Source organism: Leptosomus discolor, chromosome 10 (assembly GCF_034619465.1).
Source record: "Leptosomus discolor isolate bLepDis1 chromosome 10, bLepDis1.hap2, whole genome shotgun sequence".
Taxonomy (NCBI): Eukaryota; Metazoa; Chordata; class Aves; order Leptosomiformes; family Leptosomidae; genus Leptosomus; species Leptosomus discolor.
Genome location: NC_141400.1, coordinates 20,184,452 through 20,198,204, shown reverse-complemented (window position 1 = coordinate 20,198,204; position 13,753 = coordinate 20,184,452). Strand labels below are relative to the sequence as shown.

Below are 13,753 nucleotides of genomic sequence, written 5' to 3'. Positions count from 1 at the left end.
GCTGTCTTCATTAGCTTGGCATTAATCCGGAGTTTTAAAAGCAGAAAAGATTAATAAATTTTCAAAGTGTTTAAAAAAAAAATAGACTGACAAACGTGGGATCATTTTCAAGATGGAGTGTTGCTTTGCTGAAGTACTTGTAACTGGATATGGTAACAACCCTCTATATAAGCACATGTTCGGTGTTTGAGTTGGAGGTGGGTTTTTACCCACAGTTAGCTGTTGGAGAGCAGAAGTTAGATATGGTAACAGTACCTTAAAAAACTACAGGCTTTTAGTCTGGAGAGCTGCAGCAGCCAGTATTGCCTGTGATAGCAGCTGCTCCGGAGGAAGGAAAAATGAGAGCTGTTGTTTGTACCTGTGTTCACCAACCTATATTTCATTTGTTATTTATCTCGGGGTTTTTTGGTGTACCTCTTGCTTTGGCATGCGGCATAATATAGCTGTCCTGTGGAAAAGATGGAAGAAGTGTGAACTATTTTATCTAACGCTGGTTTTTTTATTTGTTTTTAGCCAGAGCCACCGCCAACGAACAAATGGCAACTGGATAACTGGTTGAACAAAGTTAATTCACATAAAGTGTCACCAGCTTCTTCTGTGGACAGCAATATCCCATCCTCCCAAGGCTACAAAAAAGAGGGACGGGATCAGGGGACAGGGAGTGGGTACACAGATCAAAGTGGATCCAAGGATTCGATTTCTTCTACACCGGGGCGAGATTCCAAACCCACCCAAAAGGGCTCGGAGAGCAGTCGCGGCAGGCAGAAATCACCTGCCCAGAGTGACAGCTCAACGCAGAGGAGGACTGTAGGTAAAAAGCAGCCCAAGAAAGCAGAAAAGACATCTGTTGAAGAGCCTAGAGGAGGTCTTAAAATAGAAAGTGAAACCCCAGTAGACATGGCAACAAATATACCTTCAAACAGGCACAAGGCAGCCACAAAAGGCTCCAGAAAACCCAATATAAAGAAAGAGCCCAAATCTTCCCCTCGGCCTACAACAGAGAAAAAGAAATACAAGGCTTCAAGCAAATCTGCCCAGAAATCCAGGGAATTCATAGAAACAGATACCTCATCTTCTGATTCAGATGAAAATGAGAGCCTGCCTCCTTCATCGCAAACACCCAAATACTCTGAGAGCAATAGGACTCCTGTTAAATCTTCCATGGAGGAGGATGACAGCTTTTTTCGGCAAAGAATGTTCTCTCCTATGGAAGAGAAAGAGCTTCTTTCACCACTCAGTGATCCTGATGAAAGGTACCCACTTATTGTGAAGATTGACCTGAGCCTCTTATCAAGAATACCAGGGAAGCCTTACAAGGATGCTGACGCACCCAAAGTGGAAAAGAAAAACGTGTCGGAGAAGCACGCGAGAGAGTCCCAGAAGCAGCCGTCTGACAAAAGTTCTACAAAAGGCAAAAGGAAACATAAGCAGGTGATAATTTTGGAGAGAGAGATTTACCTGTTACCTCAGCCTCTTAGGGGATTGCTACTGGTGTCAAGTGTGCGGCCCAGCAACCCAGGTCATACCTCGGTGTGGTGACTCAGAGCGATTTAGGAGGGGACTGTGGCCCCCTGTTTTGTGTGGAACACGTTGATCATCCCTGGGCTGTTCCAGCAGGGAGTATTGGGGTTTTCTTTCGGAGTGAGGAGGGGAAGGCAGAAGGTTGTCAGCACTGTAGCTAGAGCTGGTGGAGGCAGCGCAGCTTCTGTTCCTCTGAGCGCTGCGTCCTGCCCTCTCATGCCTCCACTTGATCTGGCACCAGCCCCGATTGCACTGCCGGCCAGCTCAGGCGGCTGATCCAATGGAAAATTCACCTGGGAAAAAAAAAAAAGAAAAAAAAAACAAAACAACAGGCATTTTTCAGCTGGATCAGCTTCTTGAACCAGTGAATCATGCACTTGCATATTGCTGGGATGAGGGATGGGGCAGAAATGGGCCTGGGGTGTGGCAGCAGCAGAAACCAGCATCTCAGGGCTGCTGCTTCATTGGGAGCAGAGGAGTCTCTCCATAATGATATTTAATCTTTTCCAAAAAAGCATTTAATCTTTTCAACTATAAATAAAAAGCGGGAATGCCTGAGGGCAGTAAAATGGACAGGAATCAGGAGGGGAGCTGGATGGAAGTAATACTCTTGGAGGGGGAATGGTAAGAAGTAGTTGGTGGTGGGATTTTAAACTGCTTGCAGAAACCTCAAAACATAGACAACCTGTATAAAGTGCAAACCTGTGACTGTCAGATGGATTCGGTGATCCAATGAATTTTTACAAATTTTTGGTTTCCATGAAGTTAGCAGTGCGAAGCCCCGGTTCAGGGATTCAAAAATTGCCATGCTGCTCTGCTGAAAGTTTTATTTTGACAGGGATTTGGCAGTGGTTGTAAGACTTCGTTGATGTGTGTAATCAAAGGATTATATGATAACGTTCAGAGAGTCATTTGACTCTCCAGAGGAGATGGATGATTTCAGTTAAACCAGTTTTCCCGCTGAGCAACCTAAGTCAACTTGCTCACTTACTGAAATTACTGTCATCTAGGAGACTTGACATGTAAGTGAGGAACAGAGGTTTCTCCTGTACTGTTCCTAAGATTCCTGTTTTCTCTGGGTAAGGAAATGAAGTGAGAAAGCATGAGCCTTTTTTGTAAAATGGGGATAACTCCAACCAGTAAGCGAGTAAATACTTTTTGCAAGTGTTCCTGTGTAATTCCCAATGTTCCTGGGAATGCTGTCACGTGCTCCAGGGGCTCTGAGTACCCTGACTTCTATTTCTTTGACCAGTTATGCCTTTCAGTACACTTTTGGAGTTACAGCATTAAAGGTCTGTGCTCTTGCATCTAAACCAGAAGGCTTTGGTAAGACCAATTAAATTTAGGCTTTAGCCCAGCAGATAGCCTGGTTGTTGATTGGTTTGGATCCTCAGATTACTCCAATGCTTACTGGTGCACACCAGAGGGGCTGGAAGCCTGTTGGAGGCAACTAAAGAAAACCCCAGCCTTTCCCCCAGGTTTGCGAGCGCTCTGTACGCAGCTGCCACCGCCTCATTTCTGCATGTTACTTGCTCGTGTGTTTCCTTGGCTCAGGGTTGCAGCATCGGTGTAACAGAAATGAAACCCTCTGGGTTTGCATCTGGGTCATGTTACCAGATGACTTGCTGTGTGAGGCCCTATTTTCCATTTTACTCGCTGCATTGATCCTTCCAGTGCTTGCTGGAGACAGCTTAGAAATTTACCTTCAAGACACTGCGACTTTAGGATTAAATTTATAAATATCTAGTCTTCAACATCTGACCTTACTTTAATAGACTGCAAGACTTTTACCTTTTTCTGGCATTCCTGAAACACCTCTGTGAGGCTCCATGACGTAAAACCTGTCTCCTGATCTCTTGTTGAAGCCTTTGGCAGATTTTTCTGGTATTTCATGGTGACCATAGGTTTGCGCTAAGATGAACAGCTCAGCTGCTACTTCTTTTATGCAGACTGGTAAATTAGAAGCTAGACTTTGTTTTTCATTATGTCCCAATATCAGGATCTGGTCAAATATTTGATAGGGACTAGATATGCTGTAGGGCCTGTTTTTGTGGTCTGTACGTATCTTACCTGTACGCTGCGAAACGCCTGCTAGATTAAGTCTCCTGATGTGAAACATTGCCGCTCTCAGTGACGCTGTAAATGTGGATGTTTGCCTGGATGTATTTCTTGTTTGCTTTATTCAGAATGAGGACGAAAACAGAGCCAGTGAAAGCAAGAAAACGAAACTGGAAGAAAAAGCTCCATCAGGACACAAGACTTCTAGCAGTAGGGAGTGAGTATCTTGGCTATGTTTTCAACATCGAAGGCTCAGGGTGATCAAGGAGAAGATGGGAGCACATCTTCCCCCCTCTCCCCCTCTCCCCACCCAACAAAGAGTTTCCTCATTATTAGTCAGTGGGTAAAATTTCATTGTTTCTTACCCTTCAGAGTTTCTACTAGTAGCTGGTGAAAATTAATTTCCATAACCAAAAACGTTGGCCAAGGACAATTGTTTTACTTAACAATAGGAAGGCAGCCCCTCATGTGAAGGGGTGGTATCTTATGGAATATTTGCTTCCTGGTTTTTCTCTAATACACAGTGGGGTTGGGTTTGGTTTCAGAAGTCAGCTGTGCCCCCAGCTTCTCGATCTTGCAAGATCTGTGCTTTTGAATTAACCCAAGCTAGTCATTCTCCGTTTAGCAAGTTTGTAAACTGTGAATAAGTTACTTCACTGGCATTGTCTGGGCAGCTGATGGCTTTGAGATTTAGATCCACGGGTTCAGCCTCACATTTGCTTGACAGATCAGCTAAAGAAAAGTGCGAGACACACCAGAGCAAAGTAATACAGAATTAGCAAATCAATGACATTGTTTAATGTTCTTTTACTTGTCTGTTATTTCTGTAACTTGCCATGCTTTTTGTAGTAGCTGTTATACTTTTATTTGATTTATTTCTTGGTCAGTGTTAGTCCACAGGAAAGAGTAAGTTTTTTCCCACTCCCTTTTAAAACTCTGCTATTTCGGATCAAGCAGCTGAAAACTGGTATAATTGTGTCATGGAAAATATTTCTGTATAGTGACTAATTACCAAATTACAAGTATGTGAGAAACTGTAGCACACCAGATGCCAGAAACCTCGTTTGCCCATTTGGAATTGAACAGTGCCTTACTGTTTGTTAGGAAACAGGTGTAGAATGCACGGCTTTATTTCTAGCTCAAGTGTGCTTTTTTACCTGTTAGTTATGGTGTTTGCTTGATCGCCGGCGTAGCTGTATGAAGGACGTTTGATTAAATGAAACGATAGGATTTTCTAAAAACAATGTGTAGAAATAATTGTTATGGGAGGCCAGGAATAGCCATCAGTGGCCCTCGGCAGCCAAGGTGAGAGTGTACTGAAAGGCTACGCCGAGAAAGCTTTCCAGTTTCCAGGCTTCCAGGGAACGTTTATCTAGACCATCTTTTTTCTGAGCTGTTAGGCTGACTAGTCGGCAACAGACAGCCTGGCGCTACCATTGGCATTAATTTCTTACGTTGTAAGCGTTCAGGGTGTTGTTTTAAGAACTGTGCAGGGATGTGGTTTTACGGTTAGAACTTGTCTCCTGTGTTTTCAGGTCAGAACAAAAAAAATGGTGAAAACGAGTTTAATCTGGCCTCGTAGAAACCTACTCACCAAGACGATTACTCTCTTTTCCTCCCTATCTGGTTTGCGAGGGCTAACAACATTTTGGTTGTTTAGAAAAAGAAAAAAAAGAAGATTTTTTAAAATTTGATTGGATTTTTGTTTGTTTGTTTTCTTTGCTGTTTGGTTGGTTTTGGCCTTGTTTTTTAAGGAAAAAAACCCCAAACCTGAATTTGTTCGTTTGATCCAGGTCCTCAAAGCCAAGCGCTGTTAAAGAGAAGGACTTACTGCCATCTCCTGCCGCCCCGGTCCTGCAGAAAGACTCCAAGCAGGAACATGGGTCCCGGAAGAGGACGGTCAGTCAGTCGTCGTCCTTGAAATCCAGCAGCAACCTCAGCAAGGAGAGCAGCAGTGGCGGTAAAAGCAGCTCATCCTCTAAGCAGAAGAAGACGGAGGGGAAGGGTTCTAGCAGTGCTAAAGAAACCAAGGTGAGGGCTTGTTCCGCCAATGCCTTCGGCCTGTGTCTTTGCTTTGCACCTTGACACGCCGAGTACGATCTAAACATTAACTCGCAGTTCAAGTTAAAATGTCATTAATTTTAGGCATGTGTTGTTTCACGCCATGGTGCTTAAGTACCCTGGAAGTCTATAAATTAGAAGGCAATTTGGGAGAGATCGTGGAATACTGCTGCTTATTCCTGCCAAATTCTTATGTTAGTGAAAGGTGTTTAGTCACCTTGTGATTACTGATGCTGCTTATTTATTGTTTCATTTGTTAATAAGAAATATCACTAGAAAGCCGTTTACACAGTGGTAGATAGAACACTGAGGCTACTCTGGTCTCATCGGAGCGGATACAGATCTTGTCCTGATTTTTGAGGAGAGCAGGACCTTGGTCCCTGCTCAGCACCAGGAAGCAAAGCTATTGCTCTCATTTTGTGACACTGCAGGACCACAGAAACATTGTTTTAACTCCGGCTCGGGAATGTACAGTGCTCTCTGCGGCTGGAGTGGAGAAGACAGGGTTATAAAGATGGTGCAGAAAATGGTTTTTAAGAGATTTAGGTTAGGAAGATATTTAGATGGGATGGAATTTAAAAATATTCTAGGAAGATTACACTCTTAGGTCACTAAATTTTAATGTGCTTTTTAAGCAGTATATAAATGTGTATTAGTGGATAGAAATCAGCCTGTGAGGACACCAGAGGGTGTATTGTTGAATACCTGTGATGAGCAATTTCCATTGTGTAGCCAGTTGCGGAGCACAGCGTGTTTAACTGGGAGAGAGTTCACCTTTGCCATTCCAACGTGTGTGGCTGTCTCCAGGCTCTCTGTCGCAGAGCCCCGCAGCCTCCGACAGGCTGTGGAAGCTCCAGTGGTTGAAGCAACTGCTACACCTCCGTGGTTGGATTGGCAGTCTCTGAAAAGCTCAGAAGCAAAGTCTAAAAGTGTTCAGGAAAGGTAATTGATTTGGGGAGGAGGAGAGCACCTAATGGACCTTAGCAATGGCAGAGAGTACCTTAGTCATCAGGGTGGAGTTCGTGAACATCTGACCTGGGAGACAGGCTGTATTGCTTCAGACCATGGGACTTTCAAAGCCTGGCAGGGTTGGGTATATCAGTGGCTGCGTAAGACACTTCCAGGAGCTGTAGATAGTGAATTTACCTTCCAGGCTGAGGCTTTGCCCTTTCTTTATTCGTCATGTAGAAGTGTCCCTAAGCCAGTTGTTAATTTGTGAGGTGTTTATTGTTTTATACTTCAGATATGCTGAGTCGTGCCTTGTTAAAGTAGTCTGTGCTCTTCCTGCATTGCACTGCATGTTCTGGTACTGCTTCTATGTCACAGTGGTAGATAGTACCTTGCTGTGCGAATCTGATGCCTTGAAACTCCAGGATCCTCCTGGTTAGCAATAATCTGATAAATTTAGGTTATGAAACACATCTGTATAGATGGCCTTTGGTCATGATAAATCAAGAGAGCAGAAAGCACATATTTAATATGTTTTTTACTGTTCAGCTACTAAAAATGGATTCACAGAATGTTTCTAGTGACCAGTCTTTAGCCTGGAATGTCGTGTTAAGCCATGTATGATTGAGGGGACTGAGGACAGCGTGTTGTGAAGACAACTGACTTCTCCCTGAGATGATGATTATCCTTCTGAAATATTTTTTTTTTTCCAAGGCAAAGACATTCAGCGGAGTGTGTTGTTGATAGAAGTGAGAAATCACACAAATATTCATCATCTCTTTGTAAGAGTGGCTTAGAAACGTGACACGGGAGGCTCCGGGAGGGATTTCCTGGACCCGGGTGTGTCTAGAAAGCCTCATCTGCATTCTTTCCCCTAATGGAGATCTCCTGGTGTGTTAGTGAGGAGCTTGATTATAGCCTCTGTGCCAGCACTGGGGGAAAGCCTCGTGGAAGCGGGTTACTGTCCGTGGTCAACGGCAGCTAAAGCAGCTGCAAAACCGACCTTATCGCATATAATGCGTGAAGTCGTGGGAGAAATGGATAGAACAAATGCTTTTCTTGAAGGCAGAGAAGATTTAACTGTTCTGTAGGTTTATCATTTGGCAACCATTTTCCTTTCAGGAGAAGATTCTGAACAACTCATCCAACTGCCCTCCTGTCTCTGCTCAGTCTACGGAGGGTTCAAAGTCAAGAAGAGCAAAACTCATTTTTGATGATAGGTAAGAACAGCAAAAGGCGCCTTTCCCTTGGCAGGGCTGGGAATCCCAGCGCACAGCCAGCTTCCCGCAGAGAAGGGTGGTGGTTGTGCTTCACGGATGATGTGGAGTCAAGCCCACGCTCCGGAGAGCCGCGCGCTGCTGCTGCAGCGATGCGCGTGTCTGGCTGCTCCCGCCGCCGCTGCCTGGGCAGGCAGCACGGTCCTGGAGGAGGAGCTGAGCCTGCCCTGGGCGCTCCTGCCCGGCTTCAAGGGACCACGCAGTCGGCTTGGACAGCTCAGGGTCGTTCTGTTTGTAAATGCTGAGGGGGCCTTTTCGCCTTGCCAGGGCGCTGCTGCTGCTTACCTGCCTGTTCTCTTCTCAGCCGAGCCCCTGTCCTCTGGAGTCGGGAGTTGTGGTCATTGGTAGTAGAGAGGAGCCTTCGTGTTCTGAAATTCCAGATCCACGAGAGCAGGAGTGAGCTTTAATCCTGTGAGGTCAAAGAAAATATCTTGGAAAGAAAATAAACCAAATATTTTACCGTCTTGTGCAGACTTCAGGTTTCACTTGTACCGACTCAAGTCGCAGCGCAGGGCTTGCTCTTGAAGCGTTTCTCTTTGCTGTTCTTTAAATTCGCTTTAAGTGGATAAAATTATGTTTATACCAAACGTAAAAGAAACTTCCAGGTTAAGAACTCTTTGGAAGTGGGCAAGCGAGCTGGTTAGTGTTTTCCTCCTGATAGTTATTGCTTAAAGAAAAAAAAAATAAAAAAAGAAAGTAATTAAGTGAATTTGATGATTAGGATACACTGTCCATCATTTAGGACAAGATAGTTTACAGGGATTTTGTAATTATTCCAAGGCAAAACAGGGTCAAGAAATTGAGATAAGATCAAACTTTCTTAAAAAAGTAAAATCTGAATGTGTATTGAAGTACGGGAAGACACAATGAGAGCATCCTCCAAAGAACAGTAACAGTGCTTTGGAGTGGCGCCTTATGGTTATGACTGAGACATTTTAGAGTTTTTTAGAGACATTCAGAGTTTCTTGGGCCTAGAACTGATTGAACTAATTTTGTAAGTCAATAATCTTTTTAATATTAACTGCTGCTCTGTGATGACATCAGTTTTCTGTGAGTGGACTGTTAAAAATACTGATTTCAAGTATTTAATTCTTAGACAAGTAAGATAGGATGGATGGGAGAATTTATTTCAAACTTTAATCAACTCCTAGGTAACATGTTAATATATTGAAATGTATAATTGCAGCTTTATGATTACCTTCTGCTCATCTAGTTGTCTTGGGTGGCTAAGCACAGCAATTAACACCTGAATGCATCTTGATTTATTTTGTATTATCATCATAATTTTAAAATATTTCACACCCTCAGTAATACCAGTTTCTGGAGGCACTGGATTAATTTGTCCTTAAATTTTGTGGGTTTTCGCCTTCCCCTGCCCCTCTTGTTGGTCAAGTGTTTGGTTTTCTCGACTATCAAATGCAGTAAGTTTCACCAAATCATGTGCACGTATCCGCTTTAAAGTCTGTTTAGAATTGCCTGAAACCAGGGGACTAACTTCAAACTGTCTTTAACAGTTTTATCATACTGTAACTAATCATACTGTTGACTATTTTAACAACTTTTTAATCATAGTGTAGCTTCTGTAACTTGATTTAGCCAGAAAGAATACAAAGTACAGCACCATTAAGAGATTTCAGTCATAAAAGGAGATGCAGTATGGGTGGGGCCGAGGCCGTCAATGCGTGTCCTCTGTTGCAGGACTTACTCAGCTGATCATTATTTACAAGAAGCGAAGAAGTTGAAGCATAACGCAGACGCGTTGGTAAGTCCATCTCCAATACTCACCCAGCGTCTGCTGGGGTTTGTTTTCTGCTTTTGCCGTTTTGCTGCCCTTCTGTACTGCAGCTTTCTTGTGGTTTTTGTCCTTAAAAGTTGCAATCTCCCCAGTCTGACAGGTTTGAGAAGGCTGTGTACTACCTGGATGCTGTAGTGTCGTTCATTGAGTGTGGGAATGCATTGGAGAAAAATGCTCAGGAATCCAAGTCCCCGTTCCCTATGTATTCAGAAACTGTGGAATTAATCAAGTAAGCACTGCAAAGCATGTACAGAAGGCAAGCGGGTGGGAAAGAGGTCGGGAAATCAGAGCTTCCTCGTTTACTGAAGTTTTGCTGCCAAATTTTGAGATCTCTTATCGTGATCTGGATCACTTACCGGTTTGTTCCAGTTGCCGAGGCTTAAAGTGTTTTTGTGAAGGTTGAGGTGCTTTCTGCCGAGGCTCTTGAAGTCTCTCTACGATACATAACAGATGAGAAGTAAAGTTATTCCAGTTACTACCTCGTCAGCATTTTGTTTAGGGGCTGAGAGGTGTTCCTGAAATGGTGAAGATAGCTGAAGCTAGAAATTCATCAGAATGTCAGCGTTTTGTGAATGATAAATGATATATAATCTTTGTTTTGGTCTTTCCTTGATGTCTGTGTGTGTAGATACACTATGAAACTGAAGAATTACTTGGCGCCGGATGCCACGGCTGCGGATAAAAGGCTGGCAGTGCTTTGGTATGTGTGTCCTGCGCTTCGTCCAGCGCACGGCTTCATTGCAAGTATTTTCTGTACGTGAAATACTGTATTACACTGAGCTGTCAGGCGCTGCTGGACCAAATATATGAGGTTGCCACTTGGCTGTACGTAAGGATTAATGCTGTATATCTGACTGCTGTGAGTTGGGGCAGAGGGGACGTTGACAATGAGGGCCGAGTCTTTGAAATATTAAGGAGTAACAGCAGAAAGGACGGGGGTCCTTCCTATGTACTCGCCCCGTGGTAAGTCAAAATTTGGACTTGCCATAAAGAAGTCTCAGTAGCCTCCTAGATGTGTGAAATGGCCGCAGCAGGTGTAGAGGACCAGAACCAGTTGGTGTCAGGTGGAAAAGAACGGGGAGGCCCTGGCTGCATGCGTTAGCCTCGGCGTGTCCTGCCACGAGCGAAAAAGAAATGAAACCCTTGTCTGGGACGTGGCTCAGTGTTGTCAGTTCTAAGCTCAGAACTGGAAACCGGTGATATCAGCAAGATCACCGACCGTTACCGTTTCAGCTTAAGGCACACAGAGCTGGTTTTACTTGAGGATTTAAGGGTGGTTATGGGTTTTTTGGCTGAGTTACAACTTGAGAGCTGGCTTGTCAGAGTTGGCAGAGAAAACTTGAAAAACACAGCTACCAGATTTTTTAAATTCACTGAGTTGTGATAAACTTGACTTTTAACTGTAAATGTTTTGTTGTTCTGTCTTTGGTCAGTCTTCGGTGTCAATCTCTACTATACCTAAGGCTTTTCAAACTGAAAAAGGAAAGTGCATTGAAATATTCTAAAACTCTGACTGAACATCTGAAGGTAATTGCCTATGTGTTTTCTTAAAATATTGTAACCTAATAAAATTAAAACTTTACAGCATATAAAATTCCTGAATCCAGTTTTCAGGCTGCAACATGGGACCTTGGAATAGGCCCTGTGTAGAGCTGGCCCTTGAAAGCTGAGTAGTTGGGTATATTGAAGTTGAGTGTTGCAAGCTGGGAAAGGCGGCCTGGCCATCATAACCCTGCTGGGCCTGGTGTGATAGCTCTCTCTTCATCATTTGATGTAGCTTTTGTCAGCTTTAATCAATTTAGTAGGCTTCACAGAGAATTCAAAGATGTTTTTCTTGCTGCAGATGTAACAAGCTGAAACTTACCTTTCATGTCTAAGCCTCAGGGAATTCAGGACCTAGGGGCACATTACGTGGGCTGCGGCTATTCAGCCTTCGTAAAAGCTGGCCCCAGAGCCAGCTTCTAATCCAACACCAGATCAGTTTTCCTGGGCAGTGGTTGTTTGCAGTGGGATGCTCGACTTTTCTTTTTTTAATTATACCCCCCGCCTCCCCCATGAATTTCTCTAAATCCCTGTGCAAGTGACGTAGAAGTGCTGTCAGGGAAAGGAGGAGATGCATCCTTTGAGGGAACCGATTTGAATCAAGATGTTGCAGATGAGAAAAACAGTTACAGTGATTCTGTCACGTTACTCAGTCCTTCATCTGCACTGAGATTTTTTCAGAGGAACGCTTGGGGACAGGTAACTAACGTCACTGGGTTCCTCTGAAACTTCCAGCTATCAGTACTGAGAGGAATCAGGCTTGTCACACGCCTGACTTCTCAGATTTTTTGTTCAATACCAGTAATGACAGATTCCTTCCTATTAATGGGCTGAACACCCCAAAATGCTCTTGTAAGAGGCGAGGGATGTAATGGTTAGAACAGAGGCCTTCTCCAATCCTCTTTGTATTTAGTGGCTGCCTTTGTGTTGCTAAAATAATCCCTTGATTTGTGTTTTCGTCAACAGTAAAAAAGGGTATTTTCCCAAATTTGAGTTTACTGTGGTATTACTCAGAACGTTGGTTATTACTTAAAAGAAAAACTACACAAAAATCCATTTGGTCAAAAATAACCAATTCAATAACAAGATAAAGTATAACTAATTAAAGTATAAGCAGAAATAAGTGACAAATTTCTTTTTCTCCAAACAGAATTCCTATAATAATTCTCAAGCACCATCACCTGGTATGGGAAGGTAAGTAGTAAAAGCTCTTACCTGCATTTCTCCACTTCTAGCTCGTTTTCTACATAAACTGTGCACCTGGGCTGCTCAAAGAGCAGCTTTTCACTCTTGAGAGTGCTGGGGTGATTGTTCTCAGCTGTAGATTTTGATTCGGTTGTTTGTGTTGTTCTGCCATAGAAGGTTTGCAGACTGCTGCTTGTGGCAGCGGCGCTCTGCGGAGGGTCTGTCGGGCACCTCCTTGTGCCAAAAAAAACCCCCAAACCAAACAGGGTCAGCGTGTCACTAACACACAAGTCACCTCAGCGAGTGGTGGAGTTTTATTTCATGCTTTTCCCCTCAAACAAACAAGAGCTTTATTAGTGCTGCAAGCCCGGACGGTTACAAGTACTTGCAGGGCTGCCTGTTCCGTGGCATAGTGATTTACTTCTGTTCCTTAAAACCTGACAACGGCCCTTTGCTAGATGGCTCTGGGGTTTGAGGAGGGTTTGTGATTTGCATGGTGTCACCTGAAAGTGTAACGTCATGGCAGTACAGTTGCTGTGTAGTTGTGAGGTTTTCACTGTTATTCGTTAAGGTTCAATTTATTTAAACAACAAATTTAAGATTTGATTGCATTGAGAGATGGTGGGGTTTGGTCATTAGGTTCTGGCTGTGATGCTCAAATGTAAGAGCCGGAGGATTCTCAGCAGTTGCAGGAGCTCGTGCGTTCCAGTCATCTTAGGGCAAATCCTGGCTGCTTGAGGTGTCACGGGGGAGCGCTTGAGCATCTCGCGCCCCAAGGTGTGGGCAGAGAGGTCTGGGAGGGCATCGTCCAGCGTGGTGTGCCTGAAGTATGCGTGTGTACCCATGTTACAACCTCCTGTTTCCCTTTGGATAAGCAGCAAGCCTGTCGGGATGCCGTCTCCAGTCTCTCCAAAGCTGTCTCCAGGGAATTCAGGAAATTACTCTTCTGGGGCAGCCAACCCTTCAGGGAGCGGGTCTTCGGTGACGATCCCCCAGAGGATCCATCAGATGGCAGCCAGCTACGTCCAAGTTACGTCCAACTTCCTCTATGCCACTGAAATTTGGGACCAAGCCGAACAGCTCTCCAAAGAACAGAAAGGTAGGGGCTGGCGCCGGTGGGCTGCAACATCAGAGGGGCTGGCGTGTGCTGAAACGCTCATGGGCTTTGGAGTCACAGTTAGTGGCGCGCGGGATGGTTAACCAGGTCCTCTGCAAAGGTGGCACCTTCGGTGCAGCGATACCCCGGGCTGGTTGTCTTGGATAGCGTTGGAGATGTCGTGTTTCCGACCAGCTCTGTGTCTGAAACCAAATAAAAATCTCTGTGGCGTTCCCTCTGAAGTGGTCGGTGGAGGAGGAGGGACTTGGC

At 44.3% G+C, this 13,753-nt stretch overlaps 1 protein-coding gene across 2 annotated transcripts in view; it reads left to right on the top strand.

Annotated features, from left to right (window-relative positions):
* The window catches only part of AFF4 (ALF transcription elongation factor 4), a 49,433-nt gene that overhangs the window by 33,067 nt on the left and 2,613 nt on the right, over positions 1 to 13,753 (top strand). For both annotated transcript variants that reach the window (XM_086471012.1, XM_086471013.1), the window contains exons 12-21: positions 514 to 1,431; positions 3,708 to 3,796; positions 5,373 to 5,610; positions 7,711 to 7,808; positions 9,564 to 9,627; positions 9,753 to 9,889; positions 10,289 to 10,360; positions 11,094 to 11,187; positions 12,353 to 12,396; positions 13,266 to 13,486. In XM_086471012.1, the coding sequence (XP_086327138.1) occupies positions 514 to 1,431; positions 3,708 to 3,796; positions 5,373 to 5,610; positions 7,711 to 7,808; positions 9,564 to 9,627; positions 9,753 to 9,889; positions 10,289 to 10,360; positions 11,094 to 11,187; positions 12,353 to 12,396; positions 13,266 to 13,486 (1,975 nt within the window). The remainder of the gene's footprint in view (positions 1 to 513; positions 1,432 to 3,707; positions 3,797 to 5,372; positions 5,611 to 7,710; positions 7,809 to 9,563; positions 9,628 to 9,752; positions 9,890 to 10,288; positions 10,361 to 11,093; positions 11,188 to 12,352; positions 12,397 to 13,265; positions 13,487 to 13,753) is intronic.